The 23305-nt window shown below is 35.4% G+C and overlaps 1 protein-coding gene across 1 annotated transcript; it reads right to left on the bottom strand.

The window, feature by feature from the left end:
- Window positions 1–9048: 9048 nt before the first annotated feature.
- LOC125812413 (high mobility group B protein 14) lies at window positions 9049–23085 on the bottom strand. The gene is made up of 7 exons (XM_049491910.1): window positions 23024–23085; window positions 22815–22946; window positions 19932–19989; window positions 19730–19774; window positions 9528–9608; window positions 9141–9432; window positions 9049–9108 (listed from the first exon to the last, which is right to left on the bottom strand). The coding sequence occupies exons 1-6, from the start codon at window positions 23083–23085 to the stop codon at window positions 9382–9384; spliced, it is 429 nt and encodes a 142-aa protein (XP_049347867.1). The 3' UTR covers window positions 9049–9108; window positions 9141–9381.
- Window positions 23086–23305: the final 220 nt, after the last annotated feature.

Genomic DNA, 23305 nt, shown 5'->3' with positions numbered 1-23305 from the left:
TGAAGTTGACCCAAAACCTTAAAAGAACTAAGGAATGACTTGAATGAATTCTCTTTAATTCTTTTTGGAACTCAATGTGCTATATCTAGTGACCTGACCTTAATACTTAAAATATTTTAAATTCCTTGGTAAGATCCTACTCACAACGAAGAAGGGTTCGAGTCTTAATTCAAAAACTTTTCGGGGTGTTATAGACCCATAATCTCTCTTTCGATCAAACCATAGACATCAAACCTAAACTGCATGCATTAAATAATTACCCCCTTCAATTGATCTCCTTCGAGCATCAATCAAAGATTGAAAATAGGATTAAGTTTGCAACCTTAACCCATAAATTAACCCCATTCTAATATTAGCCTAAATTCATGAATGAACAGCAAAAAAATAGAGAAAAATGCAATACCCACAACATTAAATCAATACCCAACCCCAAATTGCTTCCCTAGATTTGGGATTTTAGCCACATATCATAAAAACTAATTGAATTATACCTATTATGATAGCAGCCATGGATGTGATGAAATTAAGTAGTTATAATCAAAACCCACTTCGATTTTAATTTCCAATTGTAAATTTCAAGAGTGAAATTTAAAAACTCAAAACTAAGAATATTTCTATAAGAATTCAAAAGTTAACTCACCTTTTAAGCCTTCATTATTCGTCCAAGTCCTGTCAACTTCGGCGATGGTCATCTTGTCCACACTTTATTTTTGGTGAGTTGTGGTTTCATTTTCAGTTCACCGACCTGCATTGAACATCTTCAATTGTGAGCATTGTCACTTTGAGTGAGTTCAAGCCATTTTGGTGGTTCGTCCTTTTTGTTAGGCGATTACCAGTGTTGAGTTTACATTTCTTTCATGATTTTTCGGCCTTTCTTACAAGTATTCATCCTTGCCTTGTCTTTAGCCTTCATAGCTGCAAATCATTAAAAAAAAATCATCAGAATAGGACATAATTAGGCATTGAAGACACTAGTTGTTGAACTAAAAAGGCCTCAAATGAGTGTAGATCTACCATTCATCACGTGCATCACCTAGTGCTTACAATGTATCAAAATCTACAACTCACCACATGACAAAAAGCAACATCGTTTCATATAAATAGCCTAAAGAACTCCACAAGAAATGTCTCTACAGGTGTGCCATGACCGATCAACGAGCAGTCATTGATGTGGCTTTGTAGGTTTTTGATGGCATCACCATGCACCCATAGTGCACCTCGACATGCAAGTTGGCGCCCATGTCGGCCTACTGCAGTCACTTCAGTGTGCCGCCAACACCTCTACCCCCCTATATATGCTAAAAAAATTCAAGTGGCAGAAGTTAACATTATTTTTCAAGAGAATAACGGTGAACATGTACACCTCAAATTTACATGTGCTAAGGAAAAAAACATATTTTGGCTTGTACAAATGACTTTTCAATATAAAAAATAACATATTACAAAAATACGACCAAACATACTTTTACTTGCACAAATGACTTTTAAATATAAAAATCATAGTTTTCAAAAAATAATAATTTTTATATACCCAAAATTTTCCATGAAATAATCTACTAAATAAGGAAATTCAGAAAAGTATAAAAACACCACCAAACATGCTTTCACTTGCACAAATGACTTTCAAATATATAAAAAATAGTTTTTGCTCAACTTTTTTTGTAAAATAATCAAATAAATAGGAAAAAATATTTTTAAAATCTAAAAATATGCCCAAACATGCTTTCGCTAACGCATATGACTGTCAAATATTAAAAACAAAACTTAACTTTTATATACCCAAATTCTTCCACAAAATACTCTAATAAATAGTAACAATTAAAAAATAGATATAAAAACATGACCAAACACACTTCCACTTCCACAAATGACTTTCAAATATAAAAAATAACAGTTCTCAAGAAAAAATTTAATTTTTATCTACCCAAATATTTTCGTAAAATAATCAAATAAATAGGAAACAAATCAATAAAAAAACACGGCCAAACACACTTTCACTTGCCTAAATGACTTTCAAATATAAAAAAAAAATAGTTTTCAAAAAAAAATTAAACTTATATATACCCAAAATTTTCTATAAAATAATCAAATAAACAGAAAAAAATACAAAAGTATAAAAACACCATGAAATACAGAGGCCTGTAAATGCATGGAGGGACCTGTCGATGTCAACAGGGCGATACACACAAAGGCCTACCACTATGCATGGGTCTGGGCCTACCGTTGTGCATGGGCATCGGCCTGGCGTTATGCATAGGCCTCGGCCTTTCATTGTGCACGAGCCTCAATGTAATGTTGTGCGCAGGCCTCGACCAATGTTGCTTAGCCCATGTGTGAAAGGATCTGCAAATATCATGCAGGGAACTACCATTGCGCATGGGACTCAGCCGATGTCCTTGAATAAAATGCACAAAAGTTTGTCAATGTCACTAAGGTGATGCACGTAGGGACTTGCTCATGTGTGTGGGCCTCAGGCGATGTCACATTTCTGATGTGTGCATGGGTTTGTTGATATCACACAGGGGTTGCCATTGTGCGTGAGTCTTGGTCGATGTTTCTTGGTTGACGTTCATAATGGTTAGCTGATGTCCCATAAGCGAGACACGTAGGGTCTTGACCATGTGCACGGACCTCGGTCGATGTCACTTGGTTGATGTACTTAGTGGCGTGCCATTGTGCGCTAGCCTCGGCCAAAGTCGCTTGGGCAATGGCATTGTGGTCAGCCCAATGGCATCATTGTCGGCCTCAGCCAATGTGCATAGAGGCGTGGCAATATTCAGGGTTGATGTCGCTTGGCCGGTGTGTGCAGAGGCCTGCCACTATGTGATGTCCTCAACCGATGTCGCTTGGCTAATGTGCGTAGAGGCCTCTCATTGTCTGATGGCCTCAGCCGATGTCTCTTGGTTGTTGTGCACAAATGTGTGCCATTGCGTGATGGATTCAACCAATGTCTATTTACTGATAATCGCAAACACCTGGTATTGTGCACAAGCCTCGGCCAATGTTCCTTTGCCGATGTTCAAACAACATGTCAACATAATGATTATTAATGCATTGAAAGACATGTCAAAATACTTACCTAGACTTAGTAGGGTAGGTAAGTTCTTGAATTTATGTTGTTAGATCTTATAAGGATCTTATAAAAATTCTTGAATTGCTAGATCATGCAGAATACTTACCTAAACTTAGTAGGGTAGAAGAGAGAGTTTGGGAGTTGTGAGGGTCGACGAATGAGTAGAAAGTGAGAGAAAAAAACCCAAAATAATGTTTTCAGACATTATACATCTACATGGCTCACTTACGTGGACAATTATCCCTCTACCTGACCCATGTAGACATGGGAATGCTCATGACCATGTTCTCAAAGCGGCGACGCATGATACGTGTTGGTGACATGATCCACGCAAGTCTTCCTAGCTACGTAGTTGCTCTGCTACTTTATAAGAAATTTATCATCACATTTTACTCAAAAGTTGTATTGGCGAAAGGTTGAATACATTGGAAAATAAACTCAAAGGTCTTTAATTTGATAGGTTATGGATCATGTATTCTTCATATTCTATGAGATATGTTTGGTTAAAGTTGACTGTTGTATGAATTTTTACGAAATCTTAATAGGTTGAGAATCTTTCAACTTAACTTAATGATAAAGTTCCTTTATAACCTTAATTCACATACAATACATTTTTCACACCTAAAAATTGACGACCTTTACTCCTAGACACAAACAAATTCACCATCTTCCATCTAATTTCATATGTGAGGTGTTACAGGGATAAAGGGGCACCTCATAAGTGAGGTAACGAACACCTCTTTGGGTACCATGTGACATGTATGGTAATGGATCTACAAATGATTTATGTGATTATCTGGCATTTTCTAAGGATTTCTATGATATTAAGCATATGATTGATTGTGGCTAGTTGAACTTGTATAGATTGGTCGATTAATGATACAAAACTCTAAATATATGTCGCACATTAAGGAATAATGAGGTTGTTTAATTGTAAACCATGTAATGTGCATGCTTTCATGCATACTCATACCGCTCATACTGATGCATGATACTTATCAGCCAAGTGAGACACAAAACTTGATTTATTGAAATTCATACTTTATATTGGAGTTTCAAAACCATGCATGTCTAGGGAATATCATTTCGGGGGAGTGGATGCCAAGAGAAAATGTTTCCGATGAGCCCAACAAAAAATGTTTCTTGGCAGGCATATGGACCTTTCAAGGCCTTATGGGTCACAACTCCCCAACAAAGTAGTGTGGTTATATTGATTGCATTACATAGACATTGCATTGTAATGACTCACATCATATTCATTATTACTTGATTGATCATACTGTTTACATGCCTTTGTGTTAGTGACTCTTCATTCTTGATCCGTGTAATTGAGTTATTTGACTTTGTATTTGGTACTCATTAATTTATGTTTGAACATTGAACAACTAACATTTGTGTTTTCAATGACTAAACCTCGTCACTACTTCAAGGAGAGACGATATATGATAATTATTGGGTAGACATTGTATATGCACTCATACTACACTCGATGCTCCCTTTTTGGGTGTAGGTTTGGATCCATGCACCAGAGGGGCTCGCGGCTTGCTTGAGATTGTGCTTTTCTTTAAGAGATATTGTGGTAAAATGTTGGGTTGATCTTCCGCACCAGTCTCCTGCTCTGTATGTTTACTTCTCATCTTTTATTTCGAATAGTGTACTAAGTATGTCAAACTTGTATATTTTTAAAGACTTGCACAACGACTTCCAGGTTTTGGGGGGTTGGGTTATATTCTGCATTTCTATGATCATTAAACAATAATGAGTTTCTTATGTCTTTCCACTTAAATGATAAAACTTAAAATTGGTTATAATTTGCCTATCGGGCTTAGGTGTAGACACCCTCACGATATGTGGTTTTTGGGTCGTGACTGATGTGAGGCCAAAAATACACATTTTTAATCATTATTTGTCTCACATTTATTATTTATATTTGTCCTTATTTAGCATGAATTTTATGAATTGTGCTTAATAGTGTATAGGGGTGTTCACGGGTTGGTTTGGGTCGATTATTGGTCAAAACCAAAACCAAACCAACTTAATTGGTTTTAAAATTATCAAAACCAAACCAAACCAAATATAATATACATTTATCGGTTTGGTTGTTTTCGATTTTGGTTTAGTTTGGTTCGGTTATTCGGTTATTAACCATACATAAAAATAAAAGAAACAATTCATTCAAAACGTGAAAAAAGTAACAACAATCCATTCAAATGAAAAAATAGTTAAAATGACTGGCATTACAGAACTTTGGATCATTGAATTTACTGAATAAAACTTCACAATTCAATATTTTGGCATAAAAGGAAGATACAATGACATTTTCAGTCCCACAATGAATTTCCATAGACACTCATATACATGAAACCAATAAGAAAAATATTCTCACCTTGGACATTTTTTCTTTCATAAGTAAATATAAATAAATTTTGATGAAACATATATAAAATCTTTAAAATTGTTTATGAATATAATATATTATGTATGTATATAACTTGTTGGTTCGGTTCGGTTATTTCTTCAATTTTTTTCGAACAAAATCATAACCAAACCAATGATTATCGGTTCTTAACAATCTAAAACCAAACCAAACCAAAACCCAAATTAAATCGGTTTGGTTTGATTTTTCGATTTGGATCGGTTTTTATCCAAATCATGAACACCCCATAATAGTGTATTTTATTTGTAGGAGTAAATTGGTGTAAAGTTGAAAAGTTTGAAACTAAAACGAATTAAAGATGGAAGGTTGAAGAAAGAAATCAAGCAGACAGCTTAATAGAAAAAAGTTAATATAATATTAATATAATTTATATATTCAAATAAGGAAAGAAGAATTGTCTCTGCTGCCACGTGGCAAGGATGAAGGCAACAAGAGCGTGAGGCGGTTAGACAGCGTAGTTCCACGCGGAAAACAAATTCCTTTTGATTTGGATTTCCTAATTTGATTTGGACTCAGTTATTATATTTAAGATTTTGTTATATCTATAAATATACCATAGAAATAATTATTTAGGGGGGCATCAATCATAGACCATCAAAGTATAAAGTTGTCCATACTTTTTAGGGTTCTTTTCTTCTCTTTTCTTAGACATTAGTAGCTAAAGACTCTTGTTCGGGAGCTGTAGCTATGGGTAATTGTTGAACATCGATTGTTTTGAATTAATGTTGGTTATCGTTTAAATTACTTTTGTATTTTTATTTTAGTATTTCATGCTTGATCACCATAGAGATAAATGTATTGTCTACTCTTAAACTCTAGAGACGCTAAGGTAGATAGACCAAAGGATACAAAAAACTTGATCCTCCATTAAATTGAGTTGATTTGTGTTTAGAAGTGACGCCCGGAAGAACATCTAACTTGGTTACAAAACAAGATGAAATATGAATGCTTGTCAATTAGAACTGCTTATCTCCACTCAACGATATAGTTAGATAGCTAATTGGAGTAGGCGATTAGAGGTCAAAAGACCATGATCATAAAATCAACCCTGTAAATTAGTAATTTGATAATCGTAGTTAATTCATGCATGAGATGTGATACATGAAACCCCATACATGGTTGTAAGTAATTTTATTATTTAATTCTTGCATTCTTAGTATTTAAATAAAAGTCAAATTCTTTTGGCACTCTAAAATAAATAGTTAGACTAGTATAATTTAGTAAAATAGTTAAGGGAAAATGCTCAAAAATGTCCTTAGCCTATTAGAAATAGTTCAAAAATGTCCTTCTTCCACCTATTGATTTAAAAATGCCCTTAACGTTTTCTCTAGGTTCAAAAATGCCCATTAATTAACAGAAATATGACATGAAATTTAACTTAACAAGTGGCCATTTTATATTGGTCCACATAAATTTTTTTACCCAATTAAAAGATCTGACCCAACCCATTTCACTGATGTTGAAGCATTTTCTCTGTTCTTTCTTCCTCTGTTTTTTTCTTCATAAATGGTAGATGTTTAATAGCTTTCAATCAAAAAAATAACAGCCAAACTGCAGCATTTTAACTCGGCAAAACCGATAAAATGCAAATCTTAAGGCTCAAACTAAAAACTTTCAACCCAACAAACAAACAAGTAAAATGAATGCTTGAAATTCAAAAAACAACAGCTAATTAAAATGCAAAATTTAAATCCAAAAAATCACAGCTATAACCCAATAAATAGCAGCTAAAATGCATAATAGTACAGGCAAAAAATGCATCATCATATAAGGATGAAATGCTTTTCATTTAAACATCAGTTTAAAGCCTTACATAGAAGAACTAACTGCCCTTTGCACTTCATACATGATTCGACGACTTAGATTCAACAATGAATTGTGGTCCAACCTTAACTCGGAAATGACGAATCCCCACTCATCGGCCCCGTGGGAGAGTACGAGTGAGGATGTGCTTACAAGAGACAAACTCATATCTTTATGTATAGTACCTGAACTAAATTTTGAAATTCTACAATTGAAGGGCATTAATTACTATTTCCTGTAAAAAGAGATTTTTGAAGAATCACAAGATTCCTTTGGAAGATCAATGTTGGGTTTGGGTATTTGATTCGGTTCTTTTAATTGGGTAAATAATGATGTGGACCTATATAAAATTGTCATTTGTTTAGTTAAATTTCATGTCATATTTCTGTTAAATAATGGGCATTTTTGAACCTAAAGAAAATGTGAAGGGTATTTTTAAACTAATAGATGGAAGGAGGGCATTTTTGAACCATTTCCAATAGGTTATGGGCATTTTTGAATCTTTTCCCAATAGTTAGTTGACAAGTCCTTTGGGTTCGATAATCCAATTTTTTTAAGAGCCATTATATTACTTGTGCAACCACGTACACTTGTGTGTGCAATTGGGAGCAACAGTGACACACAAGCTTAGGTTGTTATCATTATAGTTCCACTTTTGGTGAGCCTCACTAAGATCATCGTTGGTGCTATACATGTTCATTCTATCACGAATTTAGTATTATAAAAATAAAGAGGTCCCATGTCATATTGTCGTTGGTATAGACATGTAGATGAGGTTCAAGATATTTACATTAACTATGTGGCATTGGTTGTCAATCACATGCTCATTCGAAATGATAAATCTAGATTGGTCGGTTTGGCCATCTACTTTGTTAGGAAGACAAGGAAACTTAAATAACACGGCAATAAGGCAACAAATCAGTTTCCACTCTGTCCTTTGAATTACACACAAATACAATCACTAGTGTTTGAAAATTTCACCAATATAGCAGCCATGGGGGAATTTCATTCTTGCAATTCCACTTCCAACCCTATTCCACCAGGCCAATTCAACCAGCAGCATTACCCTATGCCCCCAGTATACTATTTTCTTCAACATCAACATCAACTCCATAAATACATACTCAACTTCAAACTCTGTTTATTTTCAAAAGTTTATAGCAAGTAAATAAACACTAGACCATTTTTGGGCGATTCACTGCCCTATGTTGGCAAATGAATTTCACATCTACCTTCCTGGGACAACCTTTGAATGGTTTGCTTTGCCAGCCAAAACTGGACCAATATTGAGAGAGGTTGTTCCATAATCGATTCTAAAAGATGAGCCATAATCCACAATCCCCAATGTCTCATTATTCTAGTATAATAGTTAACAAAATACATACTCAATGCAACAACATACTAAATTCTTAGGAGCTCATGAACCTCAAGCAACTGGCGACAAAAGCTACCAAGGTTTAAAAAAAAAAATCATCCTACAAAGTTATAGAGAGGGAAAGAACACACAATAAGAAAAACAATAATCAATTACACCAACTTATCTTAATAACCTATTGATTTCGAGGGAAATACTAACCACTATAAGGCAAGTTTAGTTGCTAAAAGTTGAACTCAAAAAAGGTGTTGATTATAAAGAAATATTTTCTGTTGCAAAAAATGCTTTCAGAATTGTAAATGATATGTATCATTCAAACCTTTCGTGAACAGCGCAGTGCAGCCATCTGAAAGTTAAATATACACTCAAAGAGAAGGATTGCTTCACCAGAATAACAAGTGCAGCACTTATGCAGAAAACCTGCATGGAATAACAGCACTTGTGCAGAAAACCTGCATGGAATAATCTATTTTCAAGTGCTGTCAAGGCTAATAATGTACATACAGAACCCATAATTGAGAACCAAGTGGATTCTGCTTTGGTTGGGCAAAGGAGGCCTGTTCAGTCATCAAAGGTGCTAAGACATGAAGTCGAGAGACTAGATCGATAAGTTGGATGTACAGAAATAATACCAAAATACACACTATTCCTACCGAACATCTCAAACTAAAGAATTACAAACAATGCATAATACTATTCATCAAAATCGGAGTCTTCTTCATATTCTTGAAACTCTCCACCTTCCTGCACATAGTATCCATCACATGGCAAGAAACACTGTTCAATTGCTGTGATAGCAACAGTTGAGGAATTAACGATGCTAGAAAGGGGAAGCTTACCTTTTTCTTATTAAAGTACGTCATGGCTCTATCAAACTCTCTTCGTTTCTCTGTTGCTATATCATAGTAATGCACTTTTTCCTAACAACCAGTAAAGTTCAATATAAGTGGTTTCTTCTCGGATCTTCATAATTCTATTTGCAGAGGAAACAAGTGCTTTAACAGATACAAACATTGAATAAGAATATATAATATGGTCCAATGATGCAAGTGTCCCTTCATCAGGCAAGAAGTTAAAGACTTATTCAAGAGCAGTTCTTCAAGTCAGATATACTTGATCACCTGTTTTTTGTTTTTTTTCCTTTTTTTTCTTTTCTTTTTTTTGTAATGAGATTTAAAAAGAAAAAAAAAAGCCTAATCTCAAGGAAGGTGATCATCTGCTGAAGCCAAGTAGCAATACAGGGTCTCATTAATCCAGTCCTTGCTTAAAGCCAACAGCATTTCAATTCTTCAGCAGCTGATCGAAAATAAGCTAACCTAAGATACCGAATTTACTTGCTGGACTCAGAATTTCAAAAACCTTTACTAATAGATTTGGACCAAGTAGTGCTTAACGTGAATCTGAATGCTTAGAAGACCACTTCTGGCAAAAAAGATAGGACTAGCCCCCACGAGTTAGGGAAATAAAATGGTGGCAAGGATTACAATACATTCTCTCTGATAGTGCAAATCAACAAGCTACAACTAGAAGGGTACTTTCCCTAGGGCATGACACCTAAGTGAGCTTCTCCTTAGTGATTTTGTCCCTCTCAAAACTTATCACCAAAGTGAATCAGCAGGACCTTTCTACTACTGATTAAACAATTTAAAGATTATATGACCTGATAAAAGACAAAGATGAATGCAGAAAAGCTTGGAAGTTGGTAGTGGCAAGTCACTACACTTTCAGGAATTTTTTTTTTCTTTTTGTTGAAAAATAATTCCTCTAGAAGAGGGAAAAAAATTAAAGGATCGCATAGGTAAAATGTCCTTCAATAGAAAAATAAACAAAAGTAAACAGCACCCAGAACAGATATCTTTTTCTATCAGTGGCCTTCAATTGTGTGGCATCTCTACTAGCACCACTTCAAAAGTACTATTAATCTCAGACGAAAAAGAAGCAAGAACTCGCAAATTTACAGACACAAACTTCTTTAGTTTACCCACGTTTGTTCACAATTTATGTGCTGGTAAATATGGAAAACTATAGATCCTAGTGGTCCATTACTCTTGGACCTAATAGAAGCAAGGGCTCGGGTATACAAAGCAATATAATTCTTGACACACATGTTTGGTTGCAGTTCAGATGTGTCACAGCCAGGGACACTTTCTTATTTCACATAGTTAGCCAGAAGAGGAATTACTAAATTAATTATCAATGGCTAGAATTAGATTTACTTTAATGAGATCCGAGGCTGAGGATCGCGCCACGTCAGCAAAGTAACAGCTCAGCAGACTGGTTGTTATACTCTTAACAACCCTGCAGAGAACATTCATTCAGCACATATCGGGTATCTTTCTCTCCCAAATTTCTTCTAGACTCTTCTCCTTCCTGATTCTTACCTCTATTCTTCTTCTTCCATTTCTGCAGATCTATCAAGCTATAAGGCTACTCTTCGACCTTTCCAATTCCTGTTATTCTGTTATTAGTCTAGTTTGTAATTCATTTCAGTTCCAATATAAATCAGAAAATTGTCCCAAAGACACAGCTCTATTGTTATATTCCTGTTATTTCTGTATCTTAAGATTGTCTTAAGGTTCAAGACCATTACAAGATGCCAGTTAATATGGATAATTACCCATCATAAGAAAAGGTGGTATTAAGGGATGATGTGATAGGTTCAATTATAAAAAGTGGGTGATCAGTGACAACTTTTACCTTGGACAAATCACGCGTAAGTTGCTTCAAATATTGATTTCCCTCCTAAATTCTTTTAGATATTTAAGTCTAGACATCCAAAATAAGAGAACATATATTGGGAATAATAATTAATGGTACACCACAGCCTAGTTCTGTTTCTTTGTCTTTTTCCCTACCACATTGAGAGTAGATCTGTGGTATTTCTCCAATGTAGTAACTCATAAATGAGGAATAACTTCCATTTGAACAATTCATTGTAGAGTTACCAAGAACTTAAACTTCCTGTACTGAGAACATGGCATCATGGACCTAGTGATATCAAAAGTTAAAAGCGCAAAAAAAGCTCTAAGGTTTGTTAGGGTTTTAAGCGCAAAGCGCAAATAAAGCACGAGCTTTCATGAAAAAGGCACAAATAGAGAATAAATACAAATATATATATGTTAAGTCCAACAACAACATATGCAGTGAAATCCCACAAGTGGGGTCTAGGGAGGGTAGAGTGTATGCAAACCATACCCCTACCTCGTGGAGGTAAGGAGACTGTTTCCGGAGAACCCTCAACTCGAGTATAACATATCAAAACAATAAAAAAGAGGAAATGACAGTGGAGAAACAAACCAATAATAAAGATATATGTTTAGTGCAATACTGATAATTATAAGAATAAACAAAAAAAAAAAATAATAATAATAATAATAAAGTGAAATATTAATTATGTAATGTCAACTCTTCAGAAGAGGCTCCCTAGCAAGGAAAAGTATGAATTCGAGCCTTGATGACGACATTGAAGTGCACACTAAGTGAGGTGAAGCGCTCAACATATTTTGAGCCTTGCTTTAGGGATTAAGCATGCCTTTGACAACACTTGGACCAAACACTGAAAAGCTACATTTATCCTGCAGCTTATCAATCGAAAGAAGGACCAGAACTGTCCCTCATCTTTGGCTCTAGGAACAAAACAAACCTCATCCTTCTACATGGAGTATTAATCGTCCTCCTTCATTGCCAAGTTCTTTAATGGAAACCTTCATGTGCTTGCCACACACTGAATTTCATTTCAGTCCAAATGACTAGTAGCTTTGTCTCTCTATTCGTTGATTATGAAGTAAGCAGCAAAGCTCCCTAAATGGAGCCGAAACATAAAAATCAAAATACCAAATCAAACACAGTTAGTTCCAAAAACATATCTTGATTACCGTCTTAGCTGATTGTAGTAGGTATTGTTTTGTATCTATAAGGGGATTCACCGACAGAATAAATCCTTTAGGAAGAGTTGAGTACCGTCTTAGCTGATTGTAGTAGGTATTGTTTTGTATCTATAAGGGGATTCACTGACAGAATAGATCGTTTAGGAAGAGTTGAGAGGATAGAGATTGGATTGATGGGAACAATTCCTTAGGTGTTGCAAGGGTAGTTGCAAATCCAGAAGTTTGGACTCGAGTTTAGTGGAGAAGTTTGGAAAAATCCAACAGAGGTGAGTCGTGGTTTTCTTCTCCATTAAGCAAGAAGTTTTTCACACTAAATACTTATGTTGATTATCATTATTCCATCATTTACATTCTTGGATAGTTGCTCAAAGGACTTGGTCTTTGAGTGCTTTGGTCGTAGCCAAACTAACAACAGTGCTACTTAACTATAAATATCTATTTGATAAAGTGGTAACTTAGGCTGTTCAGTAGCTAATTTATGAATCTTCTTTGGGATAGGGTTTGGTTTATGCGAGAGAAATTTGAGTTTTCAAGGGTGTGAGAAATATATGGGAAAAATACTATTGAATTGTTGTTCTAATTATTACATAGAGAACCCTATTTATAGACACTATATAATACAATTCCTTACCAAATAGGAGACTATAAACTATTCCTATTTTGTGTAGGATTGTGTTTACCTATTCTATTCTAACACTCCCCCTCAAGCTGGTGCATACAAATTATATGTACCTAGCTTGTTACAAATGTAATTAATACGAGGACCAGTAAAGGACTTGGTGAAGATAGCTGCAAGTTGATCATTTGACTTCACAAATTTGGTAACAATATCTCCTGAGAGTATCTTTTCTCTTACAAAGTGACAATCAATCTCAATGTGCTTAGTCCTCTCATGAAACACTGGATTTGATGCGATATGAAGGGCCGCTTGATTATCACACACAAGTTCCATATGACCGGTTTCTCAAAACTTCAGTTCTCCAAGCAAATGTTTGATCCAAACTAGCTCACAAGTTGCTACAGCCATTACTCGATATTCTGCTTCTGCACTGGATCGAGCAACCACACTTTGTTTCTTACTCTTCCATGACACCAAATTACCTCCAACTAAAACACAATATCCGGATGTAGAACATCTATCAAAGGGTGATCCTGCCCAATCAGCGTCTGTATATCCCATTTGTATATCTGATATCTGATGATATGCTCATGGCCTTGATCCTCGAAGAGTAGTCCTTTACCAATTTTATATATCGCAAAATACGAACAACTGCATCCCAATGTCTATCACAAGGAAAAGTCATAAACTGACTTACAACACTCACATGAAAAGAGATGTCCGGTCTAGTCACAGTGAGGTAATTCAACTTTCCAACCTACCGTCTATACCTTTCAAGATTACTGAGTTGCTCCCCCTGTCCTGGAAGGAGTTTAACATTCGGATCCATAGGAGTGTCAATGGGTTTACATCCCATCATTCCTGTCTCTTCAAGAATGTCTAAAGCATACTTGTGTTGAGAAATAACAATACATGATCTAGACTGAGCAACCTCAATACCAAGAAAATATTTCAGTCTGTCGTGGTCTTTAGTTTGGAAATGTTGAAAGAGATAATGCTTCAAATTAGCGATACCAACTTGATCATTGCCGATGATAACGATATCATCAATGTAAACAACCAAATAAATACACAGATTTGGTGCGGAATGCCGATAATACACAGAGTGATCAGCGCCACTACGAGTCATGCCAAACTCTGAACTTTCCAAACCAAGCACGAGGAGACTGTTTCAGACCATGGAGTGACTGACGCAATCGACATACAAGACTTCTAGACTCCCCCTGAGCAACAAAACCAGGTGGTTGCTCCATATAGACTTCTTCCTCAAGATCACTATGTAGAGGCATTCTTAATGTCCAACTGATGAAGAGGCCAATGACGAACGACAGCCATAGATAGAAAAAGACGGACTGATGCTATTTTGGCCACAGGAGCGAAAGTCACTATAATCTAGCCCAAATATCTGAGTATACCTTTTAGCAACAAGGCGAGCCTTAAGCCAATCAACTTGACCATCTGGACCAATTTTGACCGCATAAACCCAACGACAACCAACAGTAGACTTACCTGTAGGAAGGAAGACAAGCTCCTAAGTACCACTCGAATATAAAGCAGACATCTCATCAATCATAGCCTGCCTCCATCCAGAATGAGAAAGTGTTTCTCCTGTAGTCTTAGGGATGGAAATAGAGGACAAAGATGATACAAAGGCATAATGTGGTGAAGATAAACGATGATAACTCAAGAAAGTATAATGTGGATTAGTGTTTCGAGTAGATCGTATACCTTTTTGAAGTGCAATCGATTGGCTGGCAGGAGGCAAGGCCGCAGTGGGAGCAGGGTCCGGCGCATGACATGAATCATTTGAGACTTGCTAGACGTGGACATCGATGATAAGTTAGGAGTGGTGGCACTACAACTGGAGATGGAGAAGATACCGTAGGTCCCTCAAAAGTCAGTACAGGTAAGACCTGAGGTATGGGTAAGACCTCAGAGATATTAGGATGATCAAAAAATGTATAGTAAGGTTGAGATTCAAAGAATGTTACATCGGCAAACATAAGATATCAGCGGAGATCATGTGAATAGCAACGATACCCTTTTTGAACTCGAGAATAACCAAGAAAGACACATTTAAGAGCACGAGGGGCTAATTTATCTTTTCTTGGGGCTAAGTTATGAACAAAGCATGTGCTCCCAAATACACGAGGATGGATAGAATAGAGATGTGACTGAGGATATAGTATGGAATGTGGAACCTTATTCTGAATAGAAGATGAGGGCATTCTATTAATTAAATAACAAGATGAAAGGACTGCATCACCCCAAAAACGCAATGGAACATGGGATTCAATGAGAGTGCGAGCAGTCTCAATGAGATGCCTATTCTTTCTTTCCACTACACCATTTTGCTGAGCAGTGTATGGACAAGATGTTTGGTGAATAATTCCTTGGTGAGACGTAAACTCCTGAAACTGGGATGATAAGTATTCTAAGGCATTATCACTACGAAAAGTACGAATAGAAACACCAAACTTATTTTTTATTTCAGCAAAGAAACTTTTGAATATAGAAAACAACTCAGAACGATCTTTCATTAAGAAAACCCAAGTACATATCAAATAATCATCAATGAAACAAACAAAATAACGAAATCCTAAGGTGGAACTGACTCTACTAGGACCCCAAACATCATCATGAACTAATGTGGCACGAGTTGACACGACTCACAATCTAATTTGGATAAGCTAGATAAAGTAGGCACCATCTATTGCAGTTTAGATAGACTCGAATGTCCCAAACGTTTGTGAATGAGGTTCGGAGGATCTGTAACAGAGCATATGGTTAAGGAATTTGAAGAGGTAAGTTAATAAAAGCCTTGTGATTCATGTCCTGTGCCAATCGTCTATCTCGTACTGCGGTCCTGCATGAGAAAAAAATCATCAAAAAAGGTTATGCCACAATGTAGGGCACGTGTCAAATGACTAACAGATGCCAGATTAAAAGGAGAACCAGGGACATAAAGAACAGAGTCTAGAGTGACAGAAGATAGGGCTGTGGTTTTTCCAACCCCTTTAGGTTTTGGTTGTATCCCATTGGTCAAAGTAATAGTAGGAAGAGATTGTGAATAAACAACATCTGACATAAGTGATTTGTTACCAGAAACATGTTCAAAAGCTCCAGAGTCCATGATCCATGATCCATGATCCATGAGTATTAGAATGTGAAACACAAGCAAAAGAATTACCCGCAACAACAACATCATGTTGAACAACCGAAGCTACTTGTGGAGACGTTTGCTTACTTGCTCGATATTGAAGGAACTCATCATATTCTGAGCAATATGAGCATTATGGGATGGTCGATCAGGCGAAGCAACAAATGCTTCTTGTGAAGATGTATGCTTACTTGCACGATTACGAAGGAACTCATTATATTCCTTTAGAGTAGCAGGATCATAACTGGGTGGTGGACCATGCAAATTACGACACGTCACGAGTGTGTCCAAACTTATGACAATAACCACACTTGGATCAAGGTTTTCCAAGACGACCTCCTCCTCGTCGATTCTCCATAGATTGATATGCTCATTTTTCTATGGTTTGAGATGCGAAAGCAGATGAGTCAATGGTCTGTGATGAAACTACTTTGTGGCTAGGAGGCGCGGCAATACGAAGTAGACGAGAGAATAATTCATCAATTGTAGGAACTGTAGGACTAGCTAAAATCTGATCACGCACTGAATCATGGTCAGTAGAGAGTCCAGCAAGTGTAAGAACTAGAAATAACGTATGTCTGTGTTCTTGTTGTTTGTCCACATTTGTAGTGATTGGCATCAACGTGTCAAATTCCTCCATGACTGCTTGTACCTGACCCAATTAAGTAAACATATTGAATTCTTGTTTCTTTAAGCTAGTCATTCTAGATATCACATCATAGAATCAAGATATATCATTAGTACATAAAGCACAAGCCTTTTCCCAAACTGAATAACATGTTTGGGATGAGCGAAACAAGGGCATCAACTTGCAATCGATAGATCGCCATAGGAGACTACATAATTGAGCATCAACCTTCTCCCATTGTTCTTTGACTTTATTATCTGTCTCACTAGCCTTTGCCTTTTCATCTACCACACAAGTATTGTTGGTTAAGTGATCTTGAACACCTTGCCCCTAGCACCATAACTCAACCGAGGAAGCCCAAGCTAAATAGTTTGAGCTTCCCATTAATGGTTCTGAAATGATCATAGCACTTGAACTACCTATATTCTTGGAGCCAAAAATATCAATCCCTAAAGACATTATGAATTTAGAGAGGAAAAAAAAAACAGATAATAAATATACAGTTTGCCTCGGAATGGAGAGGCGACCTCAATTATAAAAAAATTGGTCGGAAAAACTGGCCAGAAAAGGTCGCATGCGCCGGCACGTGACGCGTGTGGTGACGCGAACCTAGAACTCCCAGCGGCGCGTGAGGGCGCATGACAAGGTTAAACTCAGAGGAGCTCACTGGGGTTTGCTCGCTTGAGTGTTCCACGCCTCGTGGTGGTGTGGGTTTTCGCACTACACTTGTAAAACAAGACAACAATGCAAACCAGCCGTTGACAGTCACCGGATTCTGACTTCTTCTTTTTTTCTAAATTACTTTTGGGTAAGTTTCTCACCAATGCTTTGATACCATGTGAGAAATATATGGGAAAAATATTATTGAATTGTTGTTCTAATTATTACATAGATAACCCTATTTATAGACACTATATAATACAATTCCTTACCAAATAGGAGACTATAAACTATTCCTATTTTGTGTAGGATTGTGTTTACCTATTCTATTCTAACAAAGGGGATAAAGAAAAGGACATCTTAGTATCATATGTACTGTAATTACTTGAACAATACCATTAAAGCATTGGAGAAAGTTTTAGTAGCTTCATTAAGGAATTGCAAAAATTTGAAAATCCTATTTACTGTAATTACTTTTAAGGGCTCTATCAAAGCATTGCAGAACCTCATTAGTAGCTATTTGGGAAAATTACAACTTTAGAGAAACCTTTTACTAGCTCCATTATTCAATAACAATCTTGCAAAAACTTTTTAGCAGCTCCATTCAATTTCCATCTTATAGTTATAACAACACAAGCATAAAATTAGTAACCGAATGAACTGTGGCAAGACAATTTGATCCTCTTTCTACCCCTTTATGTTTCTCAGTCTCAACTTCCTCTTGCACCATCTATCTTTTCTTCTTTCTCTTTCAGCTTCTCAATGGTCTCCACATGCTTTTTTCTCCTATGTTCTTAAAAATAAACTCCTTATGGTTTGGGGATTTTGCTAAAGGGCTTCGAAAGGATTGGATGGAGAAACAGAGCAGGAAAACATTTTTTTATCATTTTCACTGATAAAAAATGTCACGCGTAATTTGCAGGAGTACAACCTTCACGTTAAATCAGGAGACAGACGTTTGGGATGGACTGGAAGTGCACCAATTTGGCAAAGGAGGACTATTAGTGTCCACAGAAAAGAAGGATTATTTTGAATCTAAAGACAAATAAAAGGGAGAATTTCGGTCCATTAGTCTGAATACATCCAACATAACTAATGGTCCCTCTTGCTTAACATAGATTGTCACTTGAAAACTCTGATCGGAAGAAAATTTCAGTTCCTATAGGTTAAGAACTAGAACAAATTGGAATCTCAAACTCTATTTGTGAGATGGCTTGGGTGTTACAAAAAGGGTGAAAGAGACAATGACCAAATGGAGATGGCAGAGATTTAGCAAGGAGAACACAGAAATTTGGAAGACCATAACATTGTGTGTTTTTGACAATTTGGAATGAGAATAGTAGGAAATTATTCCACATGTATTAATCTAGATTGTAAGTTAAAGACCATTTTTATTCCCTTCTTTATTAAGTTAAAGAATGAGTACCTTCATCCCTAGATTGTAAGAGCTTGATTGATAAATATTATTTAGCCACTCACTCACTTCGTACATCTTTTGACATCATCTTGGGGTATTATTAGTGAAGTGAACTTGACTTATCATCTAAACAAGAGAGCTTGACCTAATTGGATTAATCTGGTCAGAAAAACATAATCTGAGGCTGCTGCGGACTTGATGCCGAAACAAGTTAATTGCTCCGATCTTCTCCCGCTCCAACATATTACTCACAAGATAAGAGCAACCCACAAAATGAGAAACTAAGCTCCAAGTTCAGGTAAATAAAGAGATGCACTTTTTCCTATTAACACTAATAACTAGTCTAGACTTGGAAAAAAAACCTCAATTATATATGTGAGAAACATAGAAAAAGAATATTATTGAATTGTTGTGTCTACATTATTACACAAAGACTCAATTTATAGACACTACAATACAATCCTTTACCAAGTAGGATACTATTTACTATTCCTATTACTATGACAATTCTTATTCCTATTCTTATTTCTATTTGAAGAATTAGACAGAGTAACTGTACCGATATAACATACCGTTGACATACACATCAACACAACATAAGGCATAATCATGCAATTAATAAGAGCAAACTAAGGAACAAAGAATGAAAAGACTAGCTCAGAAGCACAACCTCATATGTCATTATTTTCCACTTCTCTCCACAAGCTTTCCCAATCTGCAGCATGATAGAAACGTAAAACATCATAGAAAAAATGCGAGAAAAATGCCATAAATAATCCAAACTAGTTAAAACAAGGAAATATACTAGGCCGAATCCTTTTTTTAAAAATTATTTTTATACTAGACTGAATGTAGATTCAAGAGACACATACATCTCGCATTGACCTGACGCCTGGATTTTGCTCCTGGAATTCCTTACGGAAGTCCTCCCTGGAAATAGATGGGAATATATAGTTAGCAGAATACATTAAAGTGGGCATTTTTTTGAGCTTCAATGAATCTAATTATATGCAACAAAAGTCTAGTTGGGAACACACACAAACACTAGATACGAAACAAAAGAATCTTGTGAATATCTCAATGAAGACACAATTACGTAAATAAAAAGTGGTTCAAGCTCTAGATTAGCACAATCTTAATCAGAGCATAACCGGCTCAACATAAAACTTGCTATCGGATTACCTTCATTAGAAAAAGCTCTCTTCAAATAGTCTTTTTGGCTGAACTCAAGTGTTTACCTAAATTATTAAAGGACTACTTTAAATCTCCCTTGAATTTCATTTTTTTTTTTTTTAGTACCCAATGTTGGAATTGAAGAAAAAGAATTTGATAGCCTATGAAGGAAGAAAATAACAGCGGCGGAAGAAGCTGGGAAGGATGCACCAGAAGCTCATAGAAAAAGATTTTTAAAAGTTTAAAAAGCTTTTACATTGTAAATATTTCTTAAATTTTATCATTTTTAGCTTGTGTATTATTTGTTGTGGAATAAATGAAAAAACCCCTACTGAAATATTAAAGATTCTTCTTAAGAATGAGAATTTGAACTCATTTATAATTTACTTTGTCATTATTTTAGTTATAGCATAAGTCTATTGTTTTCCTCAAGTCTTATCGGTTCCTTTTATTGCAAACTCAGCAAGTTAATTATTTTTACTATTTGAACAATATTCTTATCACTATTGTTTTGTAACTTTAAATTTCAAATGGGGAAGATTTAGATGTTCTATTTTCCCGTGGCATTTACAAGTCTTCGTTTCTGCATTACATGGTTAAAATCGTTAAAGGAGAAGAATGTCTCCTCTTTTATCACACTTCCATCAAACGGATGATTATCATAACATATTAACATAAGGCACTCTATTCTCGAGTTGAACATTGAGTGCGGCAAAAGTCATCTACACATCTAGCATATAGTTGTTATAACTTTAAGGTTATCTATTTTGGATTTGCTCGTGAACAATTCTGAATTCACAACAAAGAAGTTTTTAAAGGACACATTCAACGAACTTTTTTAGTCCGACTTATTTTGTTGAAGGAAGCAAACTAATAAATGTGATTTTGTCACAATCATATAATTATATTTATGTAATTCTAATTTATGGATTTATAAAAAAAAAAAAAAACTCTAAATCTTATTGCACATAACACAACATCTTACGACAATTTAGGATGTGGACGATAATTTTCGGCTCTATTTGCCTTCTTATAAAAGATTAGGGATAAAATGATTTTAAGTTTTATAATTGAACAAATAATTAGAAAAAAATTAAATATAATCAAATAAATTTGATAATATTTTTTATGATTTTCTCTCTCACTTTCAACGTGTCGCACGGATAAAATACTAGCATGTTTGAGGTGCTAATAACTTCATTCAACTTTATCCTAATACTATTAAAAATAATATATTAGTTATTTATATTAAATTAGTTTAAAATCAACAACATATTTTTGAAAAATGCTAAATAAATAAAAAAAATTCATAAAATAAAAGAAGATACTTATAGTAAATCAAAGGAATAGAAGATAATCCTTTCTTTTCATCTCTCTGATTTTTCTTTGCACTGAAAATAGTTTATTTTTATGTGGAATATATTAATTTAATTCTGGTGCTTCTTTATTGGTCATTGAAATTCATTTTTATTTTTTTTGCATTCTAATTTATGAACATAGATCCTTACAGCACATGGCTTAGGGTACGAGTGTGAAGCACCGGAGTCCACAAACCAAGGGTATTAAAGACTGTGAAATACAAGCAAAAGAACTATCACCAATAGAAGTATCAGGTTGAGCAATACTAAAGGAACTCATTGTATTCTCCTTCAGATAAATAAAACTGTTGATTACCTATAGTGTCGGTCTGAGCACATGAGCATAAGCCTATACATTAACTACATCGAGGTCGAGATCTTCCAAAATGACCTCCTCATCATCCATCGATTTTTCATATATTGGATGTTTGAATTTCTGATCATCTCATTAAGGATTTTGAGGTAGTCATAAGATCTGAATTTCCAACTCATATTAGAAACATCAAATCCAAGAGATAGGTTGGATTGAAGAGATATCTAAGCAAATAAGTAGGGAGACTGAAAAGTTGTTGGACAACTCCCAAAGAGCAGAAAGCTGCTTTAAGAGACTAGACAAATCAGAAAAATTATTGGAAGAAGACCAATAGAGTCGCCAGAAGTTGACAAAAACTGGATGATCTAGCTTATGAGTAGGCTGATGGCAATGTTGTTTTCCGCAAACACTTAATGTAAAAAGAAGATAACCACAAACAACAGCTGGTACAGACGCCAGAACTGTGACTATATTTCCGATTGTTCCTCACCAAACTATGATATCATGGGGGAAATAAAGAGTCCAAAAATATTATTAAGATGCATAAACTAATTATTACACCAAACCCTATTTTTTACTCTAACAAGATAAAACAACTTGCGATATCTTATTAAGATTTGTAAATACAAATACAAATTTGACAACCTAGTTTGTATTTATTTTTCATATAACAGACATGAGCTTTTCCCTTGACCTACTCATAAGCTAATGATTTCCTTTTCTGGAGGATGACAGACCTAACCTGACCAAGAATCCACCAAACCACCGTACAAACACAAAATTAGAAAGAGAGTGAGTGGAGTCAGGTGTATCAAAAGTTTGAAGTCAATTGATGCTACTATGACAATAACTGTTTTTTAGGGTTCAAGCAAAGAGTAAACCACTTGAAATAGAAAAGAAAAGGTACATACAAGAAATAGAAGAAGGCAGTGGGGGGCTTCTTAGGCTTCTTGTTCGAAATGGCGCTAAGTTTGTTGGCTGATGTGGGTTTGCTCTGCTTCACTCCACGTGCCTTTACTTTCTCCGCTGATTTTACCCTGAGACTGCAATTTGTCAACAAAACAAATGGGGAGCACAAATGACCTAAAATCCAATCTATTTTCTCCATTTTTGTTCTTACCTTTTGGTTGAAGTTGAAGTTGAAGCAGAGTTTCCACACTTTGATGAACCTTTCTTTGCCATTTTCTTTTTTTACCTAAGCTAGGGCCAAACCTCTCTCTCACTCTTCCGGAAACACTTTTCTATTACTACCGCCACTCCCTATATTCTTTCTTTAACGATACAAGCAATATAGTTTTGACGCACATGCGTTGCACGTGAATATTAAATCATGTACCACACTATTTTAAAAATAACGTGAATATTATTTAAAAAAATTAGTCACTCTTAAAATTTCTTAGTT

Source organism: Solanum verrucosum, unplaced genomic scaffold (genome assembly GCF_900185275.1).
Source record: "Solanum verrucosum unplaced genomic scaffold, falcon-dt-bn FXZP01000159.1, whole genome shotgun sequence".
Classification (NCBI taxonomy): domain Eukaryota; kingdom Viridiplantae; phylum Streptophyta; class Magnoliopsida; order Solanales; family Solanaceae; genus Solanum; species Solanum verrucosum.
Note: the sequence above shows the minus strand (reverse complement) of the source record. Positions and strands in the feature narration are given on the sequence as shown.